The 16242-nt window shown below is 43.3% G+C and overlaps 1 protein-coding gene across 6 annotated transcripts in view; it reads right to left on the bottom strand.

The window, feature by feature from the left end:
• Window positions 1-16242, bottom strand: part of NTRK2 (neurotrophic receptor tyrosine kinase 2) — a 181867-nt gene that overhangs the window by 28852 nt on the left and 136773 nt on the right. For all 6 annotated transcript variants that reach the window (XM_060280086.1, XM_060280088.1, XM_060280091.1 and 3 more), the window contains 2 exons: window positions 10570-10700; window positions 6033-6205 (listed from right to left, as the gene is read on the bottom strand). In XM_060280086.1, the coding sequence (XP_060136069.1) occupies window positions 6033-6205; window positions 10570-10700 (304 nt within the window). The remainder of the gene's footprint in view (window positions 1-6032; window positions 6206-10569; window positions 10701-16242) is intronic.

The following is a 16242-nucleotide window of genomic DNA, read 5'->3' as shown; positions in this document are numbered from 1 at the left end:
TTATTGCACTAGTGACCGGGGGGGGGGGGATGGGCTGGATAACTTTGCTCCTCTTCTGTCCCACTGATTCATAAGACCCAAGACAAAAGTTACAAAGAAAGATTGGGATGGAGTGCACTCATCCTAGTCCCTTCTCACTTCGGACTTGTGCAATCTGACATGAAGGCAAATGACAGCCTTCAGCCCTTAGAACACAGAATACATATCTGAAGATACATATCTAGGGGGAGAGTTTAACAATCTGTCATAAATGATTGTCTTGTCTTGCTCCCTATATAAAGACCTGAGGGATGAGACCATCACGTCGATCCTATCTGCCATCCCGGGCCGCTCATGTGAAGCCCAATTGTTTTCACTCCTAGCCGACCAGAACAGCTCGATAACAGAGAAGGTTGCCAGATTTATTGAGAGAGCAATGAGACTGAGAGCCGCTATTTGAATGATAGCAGTGTAGGCACCCGGATTCCCCGTCTAGGATTTTATCAGTATTATTATTATCACTTTATGTATGTTAAATTTTAAGGAATGAGATTATTAACATATTTTTATTTATTACCCCCCGCTTATTTGGTTATTATTATCTTTCTCCTTGTCCTGACCATCCCCCCTGAGGCCATATTCACAATCTTTCAATTTGGCTGGGCCCTACACTTAACTGGCCCGGAACAATCTACCAGAGAGAAGGTCGCCGCCCATGGGACAGAGGGACATCGATGAATGATAACCCAGCTTTTACCTTGGGTTTTAATAGGTTTAATAGGTTTTATTGGTAACCATATATGTAATGTATTTTTGTTAGTGTTTGTCCTTTTGATGCTATGGCCTGTCGGCTACGCAAATAAAGTTTGATTTGATTTGATTTAAAACAGAGAGCAAAAAAAATACAGATGCAGTGACTGGAATGAGGTCTCCCAATTACACAAATTCGCATACATTCATTTCTGTTTTTTGTGCCTGTAGAACGACATGGATTTTTAAACCAACACATGAATAAACAAATAAGGAACTGGAGTAGAAGAGGGTGAAAAAGAGAGGGAAACAAAAAGAAAGAAAGTCACAGCATATTGCTGGTGATAATGGCAAAAGGAGAAACCCACAGGGTGGGACACGATGACTTGTACTGTCAAAATCTCGCCTCCTAACACTGGAGGCTTTACTGTATCATTTTGCTTGCTGAGCTGTGGAGCAGATTGCTTTATTCATGTTCAAAAGCTTTCTTCCACAATCATGGGAGACATTTCAAAAATAAAATAAAAGCTGAGTTTGAAAACGAGCAAGGAGATTTTGAGGGAAGCAACAGCAAAATCCTTGTTGCAGGTGGTGGAAGCCCAAGGTTGGCTTGACATGGGCTTGAGGAGACCAGCGCATGCTTTCGAGTGGCCCTCACATGCCCACATGAGGATATGAAGGGTGTGTGGCTGGGCGCTCAGACCCTAAAGAGATGCACAGCTGCACCATTGTTTCACAGACTGGAATGTCGCAAATTAACTATAGCAGCATTTCATGTGAGAAAACTCACACAGGCCTTATGATTACACCGCAGATCTGATATAGGTCCCTTTTTAATTCCTAATTCCCATATTAAGTGCATAGTTGTGTATAAATGGTGGCTGAAATGTAGGGCTGTCACCCATCCCTAGAAAAACGTGATTGTCCTTTTTTTTCAAGTGTCCCCTGTCCTATTTGGACTTTAAACAGGACACCTTTTTTCATGTACGGTATTCAACTCTTCCTCAAAGCTGTGTGGGCAGCCTTTAACATTGGCAGAAAAACAAACTGTGAAGCAGTCATGGTACATATCATACATAGTTAAGTCCTTGTTAATAATATTTGACTATCATCCATCAGAATTATTTCCATCTAAATTTGATTTGTAAAAAATAAAAAAATAGAAATGACTGGCTCTTCTTTTTCATTTTTGTCCAATTTATATCTATAACAGACACACAGCTGTGTGTGACTGCCACATATCATTTTGTTGTTTGCTTAGGCTTCCTCAGCCTAAATGCTACACACAGGAAGGCTTCCTGACCTTCAGATCCTGGCCTGCAATTTGGCCCTGTACAGTACTGCAGGAAGCCAGCACTGTGAAGGACTTAGAGAGTTTACTTTTTCTTGGTGGCCACGGGGGGCGCTGCAGGGTAAGAAATAAATGTTCCTTTGCATCAAGATCAGCCAGCAGCCTTTTATTAAGCCGCGTCAAATGGCAGAAGAGTGCCAGACTTAAGCACAAGTTCAAGAGCAATTCCGCATTCTAAACTTGAGAAATAACTAACAATTGAAGGCAGAGAGGAAGAGGGCAAAAGAAAGACCGTGTGTTGCCCAAATCAAGAGACTCAAGAGACGGAACACCACATGGCACCAGAAAATCTAAATGAATGAGTGCTTCAGATGCTATTAAACGGGTGCCATTATTATGAATTTTTAATGTTTGCATTCAATTGTGGGAAGCTGCCTTGCGCTGCTCACCCAGCCCACATCATCGGGCACTATCGGTCTATTGATAGCATGGCCCTCTCTCCCCTCCCTCTCCAACTGCAGTGCACCTTTGTTTGGGAGTAAAGCCTACAGTGGGATTTACTTCCAAGTAAACATGTGTCAAGCCAGGCTGCCAGTAAGGTATTCTCCCTGTGGAAATGGCACATGCCTTTTTGGGATGAAATGGCTGCGCTGTTAAACACAGGCTGCCTGTATCCCAGTGACTGCAATTTAGGCAGCCTTTCTCTCTCCAAAGCAAAGCAGTATGGGCATGCTAATGGTATCTCACATCAAGAACTCTGTTGGCTAAATCATGCCTTTAATCATGCACATTCAAAGCACCTTCTTTCCCTCTAAGCCAGGCATCCCAAAACTTGGGATGTTTTGGGACTACAACTCCCATGATCCCTAGCTAACAGGACCAGTGGTCAGGGATGATGGGAATTGTAGTCCCAAAACACCTGAAGGGCTGAGTTTGGGGATGCCTGCTCTAAGCAATCTGGGCACTGCAGTTTGTTGAGCGCTGCTGGGAATGGTAGCTCTGTGAGTGGTAAACTACAGGGCCCCGAATGCTTTGAGGGAAACAAGGTGCTTCAAATATGCCTTAAAGGTATAAGCATCCATTAGATGCCAGTTGTGTATACAACGGACTTACGAAGGGGAAGAAACAGGATCACAGCAGCAAGTTCTGCTACTCAACCTATGTACATTCACTAAACCAGGGATGGCCAACTCCCAAGAGACTGTGATCTACTCACAGAGTTAAAAACTGGGAGTGATCTACCTAAAAGGAAGTGAATAAGAAAGGGGGCTGTAGCTTTGATAGACACAGTGATGTTTATAAAAAGCAGTGGTGTTCCAGTCTGCCCCTCCTCCTGCATCTGTATACTGTAAATCAGGGGTAGCCACCTCCCAAGAGACTCTGATCTACTCACAGAGTTTAAAACTGGGAGTGATCTACCCCCTTTTGGGGGGTTCAGGTCAAAGCTGTTGAGTTTTTTTAAGGAAGGGAAGCCCTGTTTTTGGGGGTTTAGGTCAAACTTGTTGAGCTTCTTTTAGGAGGGAGGAAGGCCCATTTTTGTTTAGGGCTTCAGATCATAGTTGTTCAGCTTTTTTTTTAGGGAGGAGGAAAATTTTGGGTGAGCTTTTTTAGGGTGCCAGTGACCTAGCAGTGATCTACCACAGACATCCAGTGATCTACTGGTAGATCACGATCTACCTGTTGGACGTGCCTGAAACCATGCAGTCCCTTCATGTGGTACAAACAGTACACACATAGACTTAGATGTCATCTGGGACTCTGATTTCTGTTGACATAATTGCAGGTCACATTAACACAAGGCCTTCTCTAGCTTTCCGGGGACCCTTGGATGCAAGATATCAACAAGGCCTTATATCTTCTCTTTCCTCCTTAAACATTGCTTCTCCCTCTATCCTACTACCGGTAATAAAGTGTCACGCTAGGAGGATGGGTTAGATCCACTTTAAGAAATGTTACTTGTGTGCAGAAACATGCACTAGAGTTTCAGCCTCCTAAATTTTCCAAAGGTGGTTGACTGCAACTTGACACTATTGCATTTATATATGTAAGTACAAGAACAAAAAGCAGACAACCACCTGCACAGATAATGAAGGTTGACAGGGAAGCTGAAATTAAATGGACAAAACTAAGGGCTCGTCCACATTGCCACTTGCCCCACAACTTGCCCTCAGGAAAATTTGCTGTTTATCGCTGAATCATCATCATCATTCTTTATTCGACCGTCAGTCAGAAAAGATACAATTCTCAGTACAAAGTTAAAACATCTAAGACATCTAAAAATTAAAATAAAACATGGGCAGCCCTAATAAAGGCTATACAGATAAACCCGATTATCGCAGAATCAGAGCAAATGTCAATCATGTTTTCTCTGGATTGACATTTGCCCTGTTTTAGTGCTAAAGAGAGTGTTTTCTGCGGAAAAGTTGTGGGACAAAGGCAAAACTGCTTGGACCCACGCTTTCTAGGGACAAGTCAAGCGGAAGTGGGGGCAATCCCTAATTTAGGCTGCAATTTTAACTCCACTTACCCAGGAAATAAGCCTGATGAAATTCAATAGGGCTTACTTCTGAGCAGGCATGGGTAGGACTGCACCATTAGAATATTAGCTAGTGAAAATGATTTCTCTGTTCAAAATGGTATCTTGAGGAATGTTTACTGTTGATGTATGGTCTTTAGGTAATACGACTGCCAAAATACCCTTCCTAACAGAAGACCTCATTCCAAAATAAAGTTTGGCATCCAAAAGGCATCTCCAGGAGACCAATAATTGTGCCAGATCATGTGGTCCATGCAATACACTCTTAGATGATCCTATAAGCTCAGGCTGGATAGTTTTGGAACACAGGATTGGAGGACAGAGCCAGATTTTGAGAATGTGCCCCATTTTTAAATGTTTTCATATGGCTCATTTCCTATGATCTCTCACAGCACTTGACATCAACTTTCCTAAAGTCGACTGGATAGTTTCAGCACCAGTTTTTTTTACATACTTCTTCTCTTTCCCATGGTTTGCAGAATTTTCATGAGTCATATGTTCCCCATTTCTGGGTCTAAATCCTACCTTTTGTGCACTGGAAGCTTCTCCCAGCCTTAGCCTGAGATGTGTGCCATTTTATAATGTATATGTGTGAGTAATCCCCATGGTGTTAAATGGGAATTACTCCCTGGTAAGAATGTATAGTATTGGAAGCTAAGGGTTGTATGTGACTAAGTCTTACTCAGCATAGACCCACTGAAATAGTAACTTAAGCCATGACTTTTGGTGGCACTAACCAAAACCCATCAAAATGCAAGCTATGAAATATCTGGGCTATATTCTCATTATTGGCCAACACTGTTGGACACCTGATAGACTCTAATCCACAAAAAACTTGTGTTGGAATGCATGTATTAGTCCTTAAGGTGCTAAAATGCTGCTGCTGTTGTTGTGGTGGTGGTGGTTTTTTTTTGTTTTTTGCTGCAACAGACTGCAGCTAGACTGGTGACTGGGAGCGGCTGCCGAGACCACATAACACTGGTCTTGAAAGATCTACATTGGCTCCCAGTACGTTTCCAAGCACAATTCAAAGTGTTGGTGCTGACTGTTAAAGCCCTAAATTCCCTCGGTCCAGTATACCTGAAGGAGCGTCTCCACCTCCATCATTCTGCCCGGACACTGAGGTCCAGCACCGAGGGCCTTCTGGCGGTTCCCTTGTTGCGAGAAGCTAAGTTGCAGGGAACTAGGCAGAGGGCCTTCTCGGTGGTGGTGCCTGCCCTGTGGAACGCCCTCCCAACAGATTTCAAAAAGGAAAACAACTACCAGACTTTTAGAAGACATCTGAAGGCAGCCCTGTTCAGGGAGGCTTTTAATGTTTAATAGATTATTGTGTTTTATTCTTCTGTTTACCCGGAGAGATGAGCGGGGTATAAATACTAAATTATTATTATTATTATTATTATTACCCAACGTTACCTCTCTAAAAGCTATTTCCACTATTGTACATAATTAGCAGACGTTTCTTTATGAATTTACCTGAGGAACTTGTTAAGATCTCCATGCTTCATGTATTCAAAGACCATGATGAGAGGATCTCCTTCCACACATACCCCGTAAAACTTCACAATGTGTTCATGCTGTAAGTTAGTTAAAAGTTCTGCCTCCCGGTGGAAGTCTTTGCGGGCATTATCGCTAGCATCTTTTAGCGCCTATGAGGAAAGAGTCAAAGAAAATTAAGAAAAATACACAGCACACACTTTCAGAAACTTGGCAACTACTTTCTTTTGTTTTGGGAGGAATCACACAACAAGGTTATTGTGTGTTGCACTATTTCCTTCTGCAATTTCTTATGCCATAGGTAACCCGGGAGCCTAAGTCGGCAGGTACTTGCATGGTGGCAAGATGTCTTTCAAGTTGTCTTCTTCGGCCATATATATTTTTACTTACTGTTACATTCAACAACATGGTGACCTTTCCTCCTCAGAAACATTGCACCCAAGTATCGAGCCTCTTGGCGCAGTCTGTGTTGCCAAATGGAACTATTTTGCGAGGAACAGCTATGTCAAAGCTATGTACCAGATATAGCTGTATTCATGCTGTAAAAAATCCCCGGTGGTCTGAAAATCTCTCACAGAACTGAAAATGAAATTACCAACTTGGGAGGAAAAATTGAAGGGTGTACGCTTGTGTGTGTGTGTGTGTGTGTAAGCGAGAAAGAGGGAACATGCTATAAACCCACAAATCCTGACACATTTGGGTTGCATTCAAACATGGGGTTTATTGCATGGGTTTTACAGGTACTAGCATTTCTGCCCCAATTTTCAATGTTTCTTAACTGTGGCTTTTTGCTTGATATACCACCACGTCATGTTAGATTTCGTTCACACTAGTGGGTGTGGTGTGACACAGCAGCAAATGTCATTGGATATGTCACTACTCCCCCTCCCTTTCCAGGCTTGGGGGCTTCCATCCCCCTATGATTACTGCACGGTATGCCAAGGTGCCATGCAGAATCTGATTATGTGAATAAAACCCTTCCGATGTGATGGGTTTCCAGGGTGGCAAAAGGATATTTTTTTTCCTGGAAACAGCATAGAAATGAGCACTAAAACTCTGACTAGATCCGGCTAGATTTCCAGATGGGGATTTTACTTTGTGTGAAAGATCACATGAAAGGCATCAAACTTCAGGTGAGGAAACACCAGGGAGAATGAATGAAGTGCTGTCTGAATGCAGCCTTAGTTGGGGAAGATGGCATAGTGAACTCATGTTTTTTCATCTCTGCGGAGTAGCAGCTGTTTTCTGTGATGGAGCTGTTGCTGTGGTAACTGTACACTGTCCGTCCAAACACTGTCTCTTGTTAATGCTTGAGAATTACTGCTGCTAGAACATCTTTTTGTCCCCAATCTAGTCCTTTCAGAATAGCAGAAACTCCCTTAATCAAAATTCTGCTTGTCTCTCTCTCTCTCCCACCCCAAGTGCAGTCCTTTTCAGTAATTCAGTTCAGGAGAAATGAATGCAAAGGGTGGATGGATGGAGCATCTCAGCGGCAGGGCCTGCCTCTCATCTATGTATATGTGCTCATTAGAAAACCCAAAGAGGGCATCACTATTCATGATGGCTCTGGCCTGCCTCCATGGTCTGAGGCACTAATACTTCTGAATACCTATTGCTGGAAACCACAGGAGGGGAGACGGTGCTTGGGCTCAGGTCCTGCTTGCAGATTACCCACAAGTCTCTGGTTGGCCACTGTGAGAACAGGATGCTAGACTAGATGGGCCACTGACATGGTCCAGCAGGCTCTTCCTGTGTTCTTATTTCCATACATGCACGTGGCATGATCTCTTCCGATGTTCTCATGAAGGTTAGGGGTAGAACTATCAAAAAAGCATGCATGTTCTTTATCTGTGTACTGAACTATCGAGAAGGCCCTAAGCCTTCTACCATATTGTTCTCTGTGGCTTCGCTTGTCCATTAAGCTACTTTCTTTTAATTCAGGCATCCCCAAACTGCGGCCTTCCAGATGTTTTGGCCTACAACTCCCATGACCCCTAGCTAACAGGACCAGTGGTAGGGAAATATGGGAATTGTAGTCCAAAACATCTGGAGGGCTGAAGTTTGGGGATGTCTGTTTTAATTCCTCCTCGAGCGCCTTTTTCTTTTCTTTTCCTGAAGTCTTTTCTACACCACCCTAATGGAACAACCCCCCCCCCCCCCAAAAAAGTGTAACAGGAATATCCTGCAGCAAAGACTAAAGACACACTTTTGCAATCAGAATTCTATTCTGCGGATAACAACAAATTCTCCATCTGCTTGCTTTTAGAGGGCTTATAGCAGGACTGTGTATTACTCAAATCTCAGTTAAATCTTTCTGCACAGAAGCTGGCTCCAGAATGGCCACACACAAATCAAACTCTGTCCAAACAAACTGAAAGTAAAAATAAACCTGAGTCAAGTGTGTTTTTTTAAGGGCACAGCAGAGCTTCCATCTATATGTTTTCCTCTTTTTATATAAAGGCAATTTTTATGAATACCCTTTCTTCTAAAGCTATTAATTCATACAAGATGAGAATATTTGCCATCATCTCTTCCACACACCCTGAAAATGCTACCTTTTGAGACTTTATCTTCTCACAGGAAACAGAGGCTGCCATTCCCTAACATGTATACACAATGCTGTTCTGGGTTGCCCAGCAACCAGCAAGGAGGGATGTCAAAGATCCAATGAAGAAACAGAAAATGTGGCAATACTTGAACATTAAATGGTGAGATGATTTGGCCTTCTGGGGCAACATGCTCAGATTCTCCTCTGTCTAAAATCTTTCTGAAATGGACTTATTAGTCACAAAGTGTATATTCCACAAGGAGAAGTGAAGGATGTGTGTATTTTACATCCCCTAAAATTCCGGCACAATCCTATTATGTATGTATCTATACAGAAATAAGTTCCACTGTTTTCAGTGGGGCTCACTCCTAGGTGAATATACATATTGGGGTGTAGGTCATAGCTGCCAAGTCTCCCGTATTCCCCAGGAAATCCCCGTTTTTCCAGCTGTTCCCAGCTGAAAAAACGGTTTTTTTTGTTTCCCCCCGGTTTATTCTGGTGCAGCGGCCATTTTGGAACTGGGCGGAGCATGCTCAGAAGTGACTTTTGATGCAGCTCTGCCCAGTTCCAAAATGGCTGCAGTGCGACTTCCGGTCTGCTACTTCCGGTCACGTCCCTTATTTCTCAGACAGCAACTTGGCAGGTATGGTGTAGGTGTGTAAGAGAGAGAGAGAAAAAAAATCTTTTTACATTATTTGTGCTCTTACGTTTTATCTCTGCATCAAGGCGACAACAATATTGTCAACTACAAAGCTACTTTGAGTAAGAGCTAAGCATAAACTACGAAGTCAGAGTTCCAGATCTGTCAACATGCATCTGTAGTCTTGCTCACACTTGCAAATTACATTCACTCAATAGTGATGGTGGAGAGTAAGTCTGCATCCTCCTGTCGTGCCCATATCTTCTGTGAGTTCATCAGTGCATGGCCAAAGTCCTATGTGCCATGTGTACAACTGGAAGCGAAGTAGGTGCTTCCATGCAATTGAGAACTCTGCACAAATGCTGGGCCAATGATCTTGCAGAGCCTTCCTGCATTGATTTGTAACCACAATGGGCACACCTTCTGCATCTGAACACACAGAAGGGAGGGGGAGGCCAACAGATGTAATCCTCTACCACTCCTTAAAGGTAAACAGGCTTATCACATAGTTTATCAAGATTCTATTGTCTTAAAGAGTCAGGAAATGACATCACATTGTTTACAATTCAGAAAGGAAGGAATAATAAGCATTCTTAAAAAAACAATTGCGTGTCCCCCTTGGCTGACAAATTCCTATATTTAAAAAAACACATAATGAAGACTTGAAGAAAATCCAGAATTCTTGGAAAGATAGCACTTTTCTCCAGACACATAGGTAGTACTGGTTGACACACAAACTAAGTGCATAGACGGCCTTACATGCACAAGTTTGCTTAAAAATGTAGATCTAATTAAATTACCCCCCATGCTGCAAGAATCCATTTAGGGATGAGAGCCACAGCAAGGAGCACTTTATCACTAATGTTCAGCCATAGAGCACATGAAGCAAGAGCGAGTGCATCTTCAAACATCTGCAGAGTGCTTTTTCTTCCCTGCTGAATATATGCAACTGGAATGTGAGATTGAGATTATGACAAGGTTCTCCTTCAAAAGGGTATGTTTTCAAGTAGGCCGCAGCCTACTTCTAGGCATTTTCACAGGAATCTCTTGACTTCCTATTAACATTTGCAAGACGTTAATAGCAGCCTCCTTTGAACAATGCAGGGCAGGTAAAACCCTGTGACTCTATGGATGTTGCTAAACTACAACTCCCATCATCCTTGACCGTTGGCCATGCTGGCTTGGGCCAATGAGAGCTGGAGTCCAATAACATCTGCAGGGGCACAGGTCCCCCACCCATGTTTTACAGGAGCTATTTATTAGCTGGAGGCAATTCAATGGCAACAAACATCAACCATTACATCCACAACAAAGATGGTCCATTTTACCTTCACTGCAACCAAGATCTTTTCCTGCTCATGACACAGATTATAACATTCGGCCAAGAAAACTTTCCCAAAGGCTCCTTCTCCCAGTTCCCTTTTGAGAACAATATTGTGTCGCTTGATGTGCTGGACAACTGCAAAGTGAAGGTAAAGCAAGGATTAGAAATGAATTTCCTGGCCAAGGAGAGAGGCGGTATAGAAAGTGGGCCCAGGTAAAATCCCAGCATGTAGAGCAACAGGGCTTGCTTGCTCTGTTGACTTGGCAAGTCCTGCCCCAAAGCAGGACTCCTCTCTTTTTACCTGGCCATGTTAAGTCAAGCAGCTAATGCAGAAGTCAGGACCATTCAGGCTCACATGGCTATTTCTAGCAAACTCCACCCACCCACCAATCATGTGACCTGACAATCTGCCCCAACACCTTCCTCAGCTTTCTTCTGGTTAGACGTAACCATTTACTTATATTATGTATGAGGTATACATTTCCCCTACCCCCAAACAAAAGGGGAATTGAACATAAAATACATAAAATGGAACTGAAATGTATCAGCAGGGCAGTCTCGAGCAGGTCAGCGCCCTGGCGCGGAGATCGCTCCGGCACCGCCGCACAGCACCCCACCTGCCAGCCTGGTGCCTCGTGCCACCGGGACTATAACTAGAGCCGGCCCTGTATATCAAAGCTGGCCAGCCTTCCAGGGGCCACATTCTGATGTGGGGAGGCAAAGCCAAATGAGGGTGGGGCACAAGAATGAAATACTTTGATATTGCTGTTAAAATGGTGTACGGGTTAGGTTGAAAAGGCTTAGAGAGGGGGAAAGTGTGCTCCTTTTTGACAAGATCAAGGTCGTCAGTCATCCTGGGATGTCTTTGATCACCACAGCAGAGTGAGCTCTGAAGAAAACAATTCTGAATGCTGCTGCTTCAAGAAATAAATTAAGAGGAGGAAAACACTGAAAGACAGGCTATGTTTATTTCCTGTCACTTCCATTTTTTAAAATTTCTTTAACAGCTGCTCCCCTTTATTGCACAGCAAAGAAAATTTCTGAGAGGGTGGGAGGGGGGGAAATTCATATAACCTAGGAAGATAAAGTAGGTCTTCCTTTAATTAAATCCAGCCTACTCTGTGGCTCTCCTCACTTGCTCCTCTTAAATTAAGCTGCCACTTACTCTGTCTGTTTCATTCAACAACTAGGATAAATAAGATGTTTCATTCTAGCAAATATGATTTACACTCTTGCTCTGAGGTTAAACAGAGAAATAAGACAACCAGCAGCAATATGGCAATCAGAGCTTGGGCAACTGTCTGCTACAGGATAAAACGGTCTTGCTGTATTAAAATTTGGACCCTTCACCATTTTCTTTGATGCCTGTTCATTCTTTCTTTCCCTGCTTACAAAAATATTTACAGGGCATGTCTACTCAAAGGTAAGCCTCATTGAATTCTATGGGACTTACTGCCATGTAAGTATGTACAGGATTGCACCCTTAGTACTTAAAATACCAGACCATACACACGTTTGGCTTATATGAATGCCACTAACTAACCAAATATTCCTGTTTTACAGTTACTTAAGATGATACGAAAAGGATAAAGTTATGACAATCCTGCTGCTGCTTTATTTTTTGTCTGCTTCCCTTTATATCAGATGCTCCCATAAAGCAAGAGTGAAAAGCTTCTGCTTTAGCAGGAGTTTCACTGCAGACCACTCCTGGAGCAAGCCTCTTTGAAAGGTCCCGCCCACCTGTCACATTTGATCCATGAGTTGTAGGACCAGTACAGTGGGGAATAAAGGTTCTCTACCCCTGCTTTATATGGGACCCAGGTGGCGCTGTGGTTAAACCACTGATCCTAGGGCTTGCTGATCAGAAGGTCGGCGGTTTGAATCCCTGTGACGGGGTGAGCTCCCGTTGCTCAGTCCCAGCTCCTGCCAACCTAGCAGTTCGAAAGCACGTCAAAATGCAAGTAGATAAATAGGAACCACTACAGCGGGAAAGTCAACGGCGTTTCCATGTGCTGCTCTGGTTTGCCAGAAGCGGCTTTGTCATGCTGGCCACATGACCTGGAAGCTAGACACCGGCTCCCTCGGCCAATAATGTGAGATGAGCGCGCAACCCCAGAGTCGGTCACGACTGGACCTAATGGTCAGGGGTCCCTTTACCTTTACCTTTACCCCTGCTTTATAGTGTAAATCAAACTGCCCAGACAAAATAAGCAGGGGTTTCAGGCACCACTGATCAACCCCATCCTCCTATCCAAATGGCCAGTGGAGGATGCAGCCAGTCAACTGCATAAGTTTCCCTACTGTTGCTTTTCACGTTGAACTGATGGCTCCAAAATGCCAATAGATATGACTCATAATAAGAGGGCCCTGAAAATGTAAAACTACCGTAGGCTTGCAGACTTGCTGAACTCAGAACCTGCCTCTACGTACACAGAATTATAGAACTGTAGTGAAGGAAGGCATCCTAAGTGTCATTTAGTCTAACCCCCTGCAATGCAGGAATCACAGCTAAATCACTGACAGATGGCCATCCAAACTCTGTTTAAAAACTTCCAGTGAAGAAGAATCCACAACTTTCAGAAGTATGTTCCACTGTTGAGAAGCTCTTGCCATCAGAAAGTTCTTCCAAATGTTTAGTTGGAATCCCCTTTCCTGTTATTTGAATCTATTGGTTCAGGCCCTACACTCTAGAACAGGCATCCCCAAACTGCGGCCCTCCAGATGTTTTGGCCTACAACTCCCATGATTCCTAGCTAACAGGACCAGTGGTCATTGAAGATGGGAATTGTAGTCCAAACATCTGGAGGGCCGAAGTTTGGGGATGCCTGCTCTAGAACAGCAGAAAACAAGCTTGCTCCATCTTCCATGTGATAGCCCTTCAGATATTTGAAGATGACTACCATATCACCTCGTTTCCAGGCTAAACACCCAACTCCCTCAACTATTCCTCACAAGACTTGGTTTTCAGGAGCTACCGGTACCTAAATCTCAATGTACAACAATTCAGCCAGCACCAGTATCACAGCCTATCATTTCTCACCACTTCACATTTCCAAAGGAATTTCAAAGTAGGATTCAGGCTGCCTTAAATGATCAAATAGAACACTGTGAAAAATTAAAAAAAATAACACATTATAAATGAGAATCAGATCCAAATATATTAATAATTCACATTTAAAGCAATGCTGTTAACAATAAAACAAACTACTATCTTAATTAAAAGGAAAACATTACAAATAAAAAGCAAATACCCAAATGCAGTAAAAAAACCTCCCACATATAAACAACTAAACAAAATGAATGGAACAGAAGTTGCACCCACAGATTCCCCCCCCCCACACACACACTGAGTTTCTGGTAGGATTGATAATAATTTACATGCTATTATTTGCCCCACAGCAAAACAACACACTTGCTACAATGCTTCTGTGCTGTCTACACCTAGGCATGCCCTTTCCCTCCAAATCGCCTCTCTCTCCCAGCCTCCCTCTCTCAAAATATATCCATCTATCTTCCTCTTCTTCCTCTTCTCTCTCAAAATCTCCCTCTCTGTTGATAATGATTTCATCCTGTGCCAAGCAGCTGTCACTAAGGAACAGGAGCTGACCCGATACTTCCGCAGTGACAATGCATGCAAGTTTATTGGCTGATTTATCGCACCATAATGAACTTGCTCACAACTTTCCATGGGTAGCCTGAGAAGCAGAGAGAGAGAGAGATGGGCCATGGCCTGAACATTTTGTTCCAATACATCTGAAAGGAGGGGAAACAATCACAACTATTTGTAACCACAGTTGCCCCCTCCTCACAGCCCACTGTTCCTGAAAAAGTGGGCACAAGGCAAGCATCCAAGGCTGTTTGGTATTCATAGAAGGGCATGAGTCCAATCTTCCGGCAGATGCAAGACTTTGCTGAATAAGGGCATGCGCAGATAAAGGACAATCACTTTTATTCAGCTTTGATTTATTCAGCTACCCTAATGAGCTTGACCATCAGATAATATTCTCCAACATTTTGAAGCCTTCTACAACTGTTCTAAATCTACTCTGCCTTCTCTTGCTCCTCAACCTGCCTCTTGCCTTCAGTTCTGTAGGTTAGTATGCAAATATTTGAGCATGCAGTTGTTTATTTCATGACGTATTTTTATTTTGCTCTTCCTACGAGGGGTTCAGGACAGAATCCCATCCCTCCCCTGCCATCTTTAATCTTCATGATGCTAAGATAGTGATTATTGCAAGGTCACTCAGTAAGCTTTGTGGGCATGCGAGGATTTGAACCTGCTCCACCTTGTTGTTGTTGTTTAGTCATTTAGTTGTGTCCGACTCTTCGTGATCCCATGGACCTTAGCACGCCAGACACTTCTGTCTTGCACTGCCTCCCGCAGTTTGGTCAAACTCATGTTCGTAGCTTCGAGAACACTGTCCAACCATCTCGTCCTCTGTCGTCCCCTTCTCCTAGTGCCCTCAATCTTTCCCAACATCAGGGTCTTTTCCAAGGATTCTTCTCTTCTCATGAGGTGGCCAAAGTATTGGAGCCTCAGCTTCACGATCTGTCCTTCCAGTGAGCACTCAGGGCTGATTTCCTTCAGAATGGATAGGTTTGATCTTCTTGCAGTCCATGGGACTCTCAAGAGTCTCCTCCAGCACCATAATTCAAAAGCATCAATTCTGTGGTTTATGGTCCAGCTCTCACTTCCATACATCACTACTGGGGAAACCATAGCTCCACCTTAGTCTATGTCTAACATGCTAGTCACTGGTCCCATGCTGTGAATGGCACAATCAGGAACTGATAAATTACAACACGATATCAAAAGTACCTTTTTTGGAACTGGACATCTTCAGGCCCTTCTTAAACCACCCATAGTGGTCAGCTGGAAAGGCACCGTGCATACCAATCTAATGTGGGTAAACAGGAAACCTTCGTACATGTGCCTCACACAGGTTTTGGCAAATGGTGGGGAGGAAGTCCCATGTGGTTTATAATCCTATCCCTTTCTAAAACACTGTGCGCCCCTCTAGGTGTCCCACAGACGAAGCTAGACCTTAAGACTAACCTGTGCTTAGAAGAAAACTGAGCCGGCATCTCTGATTAATCAAGAACCCTTAACTTTGCAGTGTTCTCATAGAGCAGGCCTACTGGTTGATTGTGGGGCATCCGTGGTTGATCCTGGTCAATCTTTGTACTCTCAGCTATATAACCCCCCCCCAATAAAGGCTCAGCAACTCTGGCTCCCTAAAAAAAAGCTCAACAACTTTGGTCAATCCAATGGGTAGATCACTGCCAGTTTTTTTTATAGTGGGAGTAGATCACAGTCTCTTGGGAGTTGGATATGCCTGTCATAGAGCATTAGATGGCACCACAAATAAGACTTTTCAGGTAGCTCCTACATTTCATCTTCCATTAACAGTCATGTTGGAATGCCCTGCATGTATCCTGGGCCTCTTAGGTAAGCAATAAGTAAGATTTCCTCCACTGGTCATCAACATATTGCTGATCTATATCCTTGTTTACTTTCAATAGCCCTGCTGTCTTTATAAAACATGTCCCTTCTGCTAAAAACAATTGTTGTTAATTACAACCTATTTAAGGGTAGGTTCACCACATGCATTGCCTTATTGATTTCCTATTCACTGATTATGTAATTTAAATTTACTGTTTTCCTATACAGTAGTAC

The sequence above is a fragment of the Zootoca vivipara genome, chromosome 11 (genome assembly GCF_963506605.1).
Source record: "Zootoca vivipara chromosome 11, rZooViv1.1, whole genome shotgun sequence".
NCBI lineage: Eukaryota > Metazoa > Chordata > Lepidosauria > Squamata > Lacertidae > Zootoca > Zootoca vivipara.
Note: the sequence above shows the minus strand (reverse complement) of the source record. Positions and strands in the feature narration are given on the sequence as shown.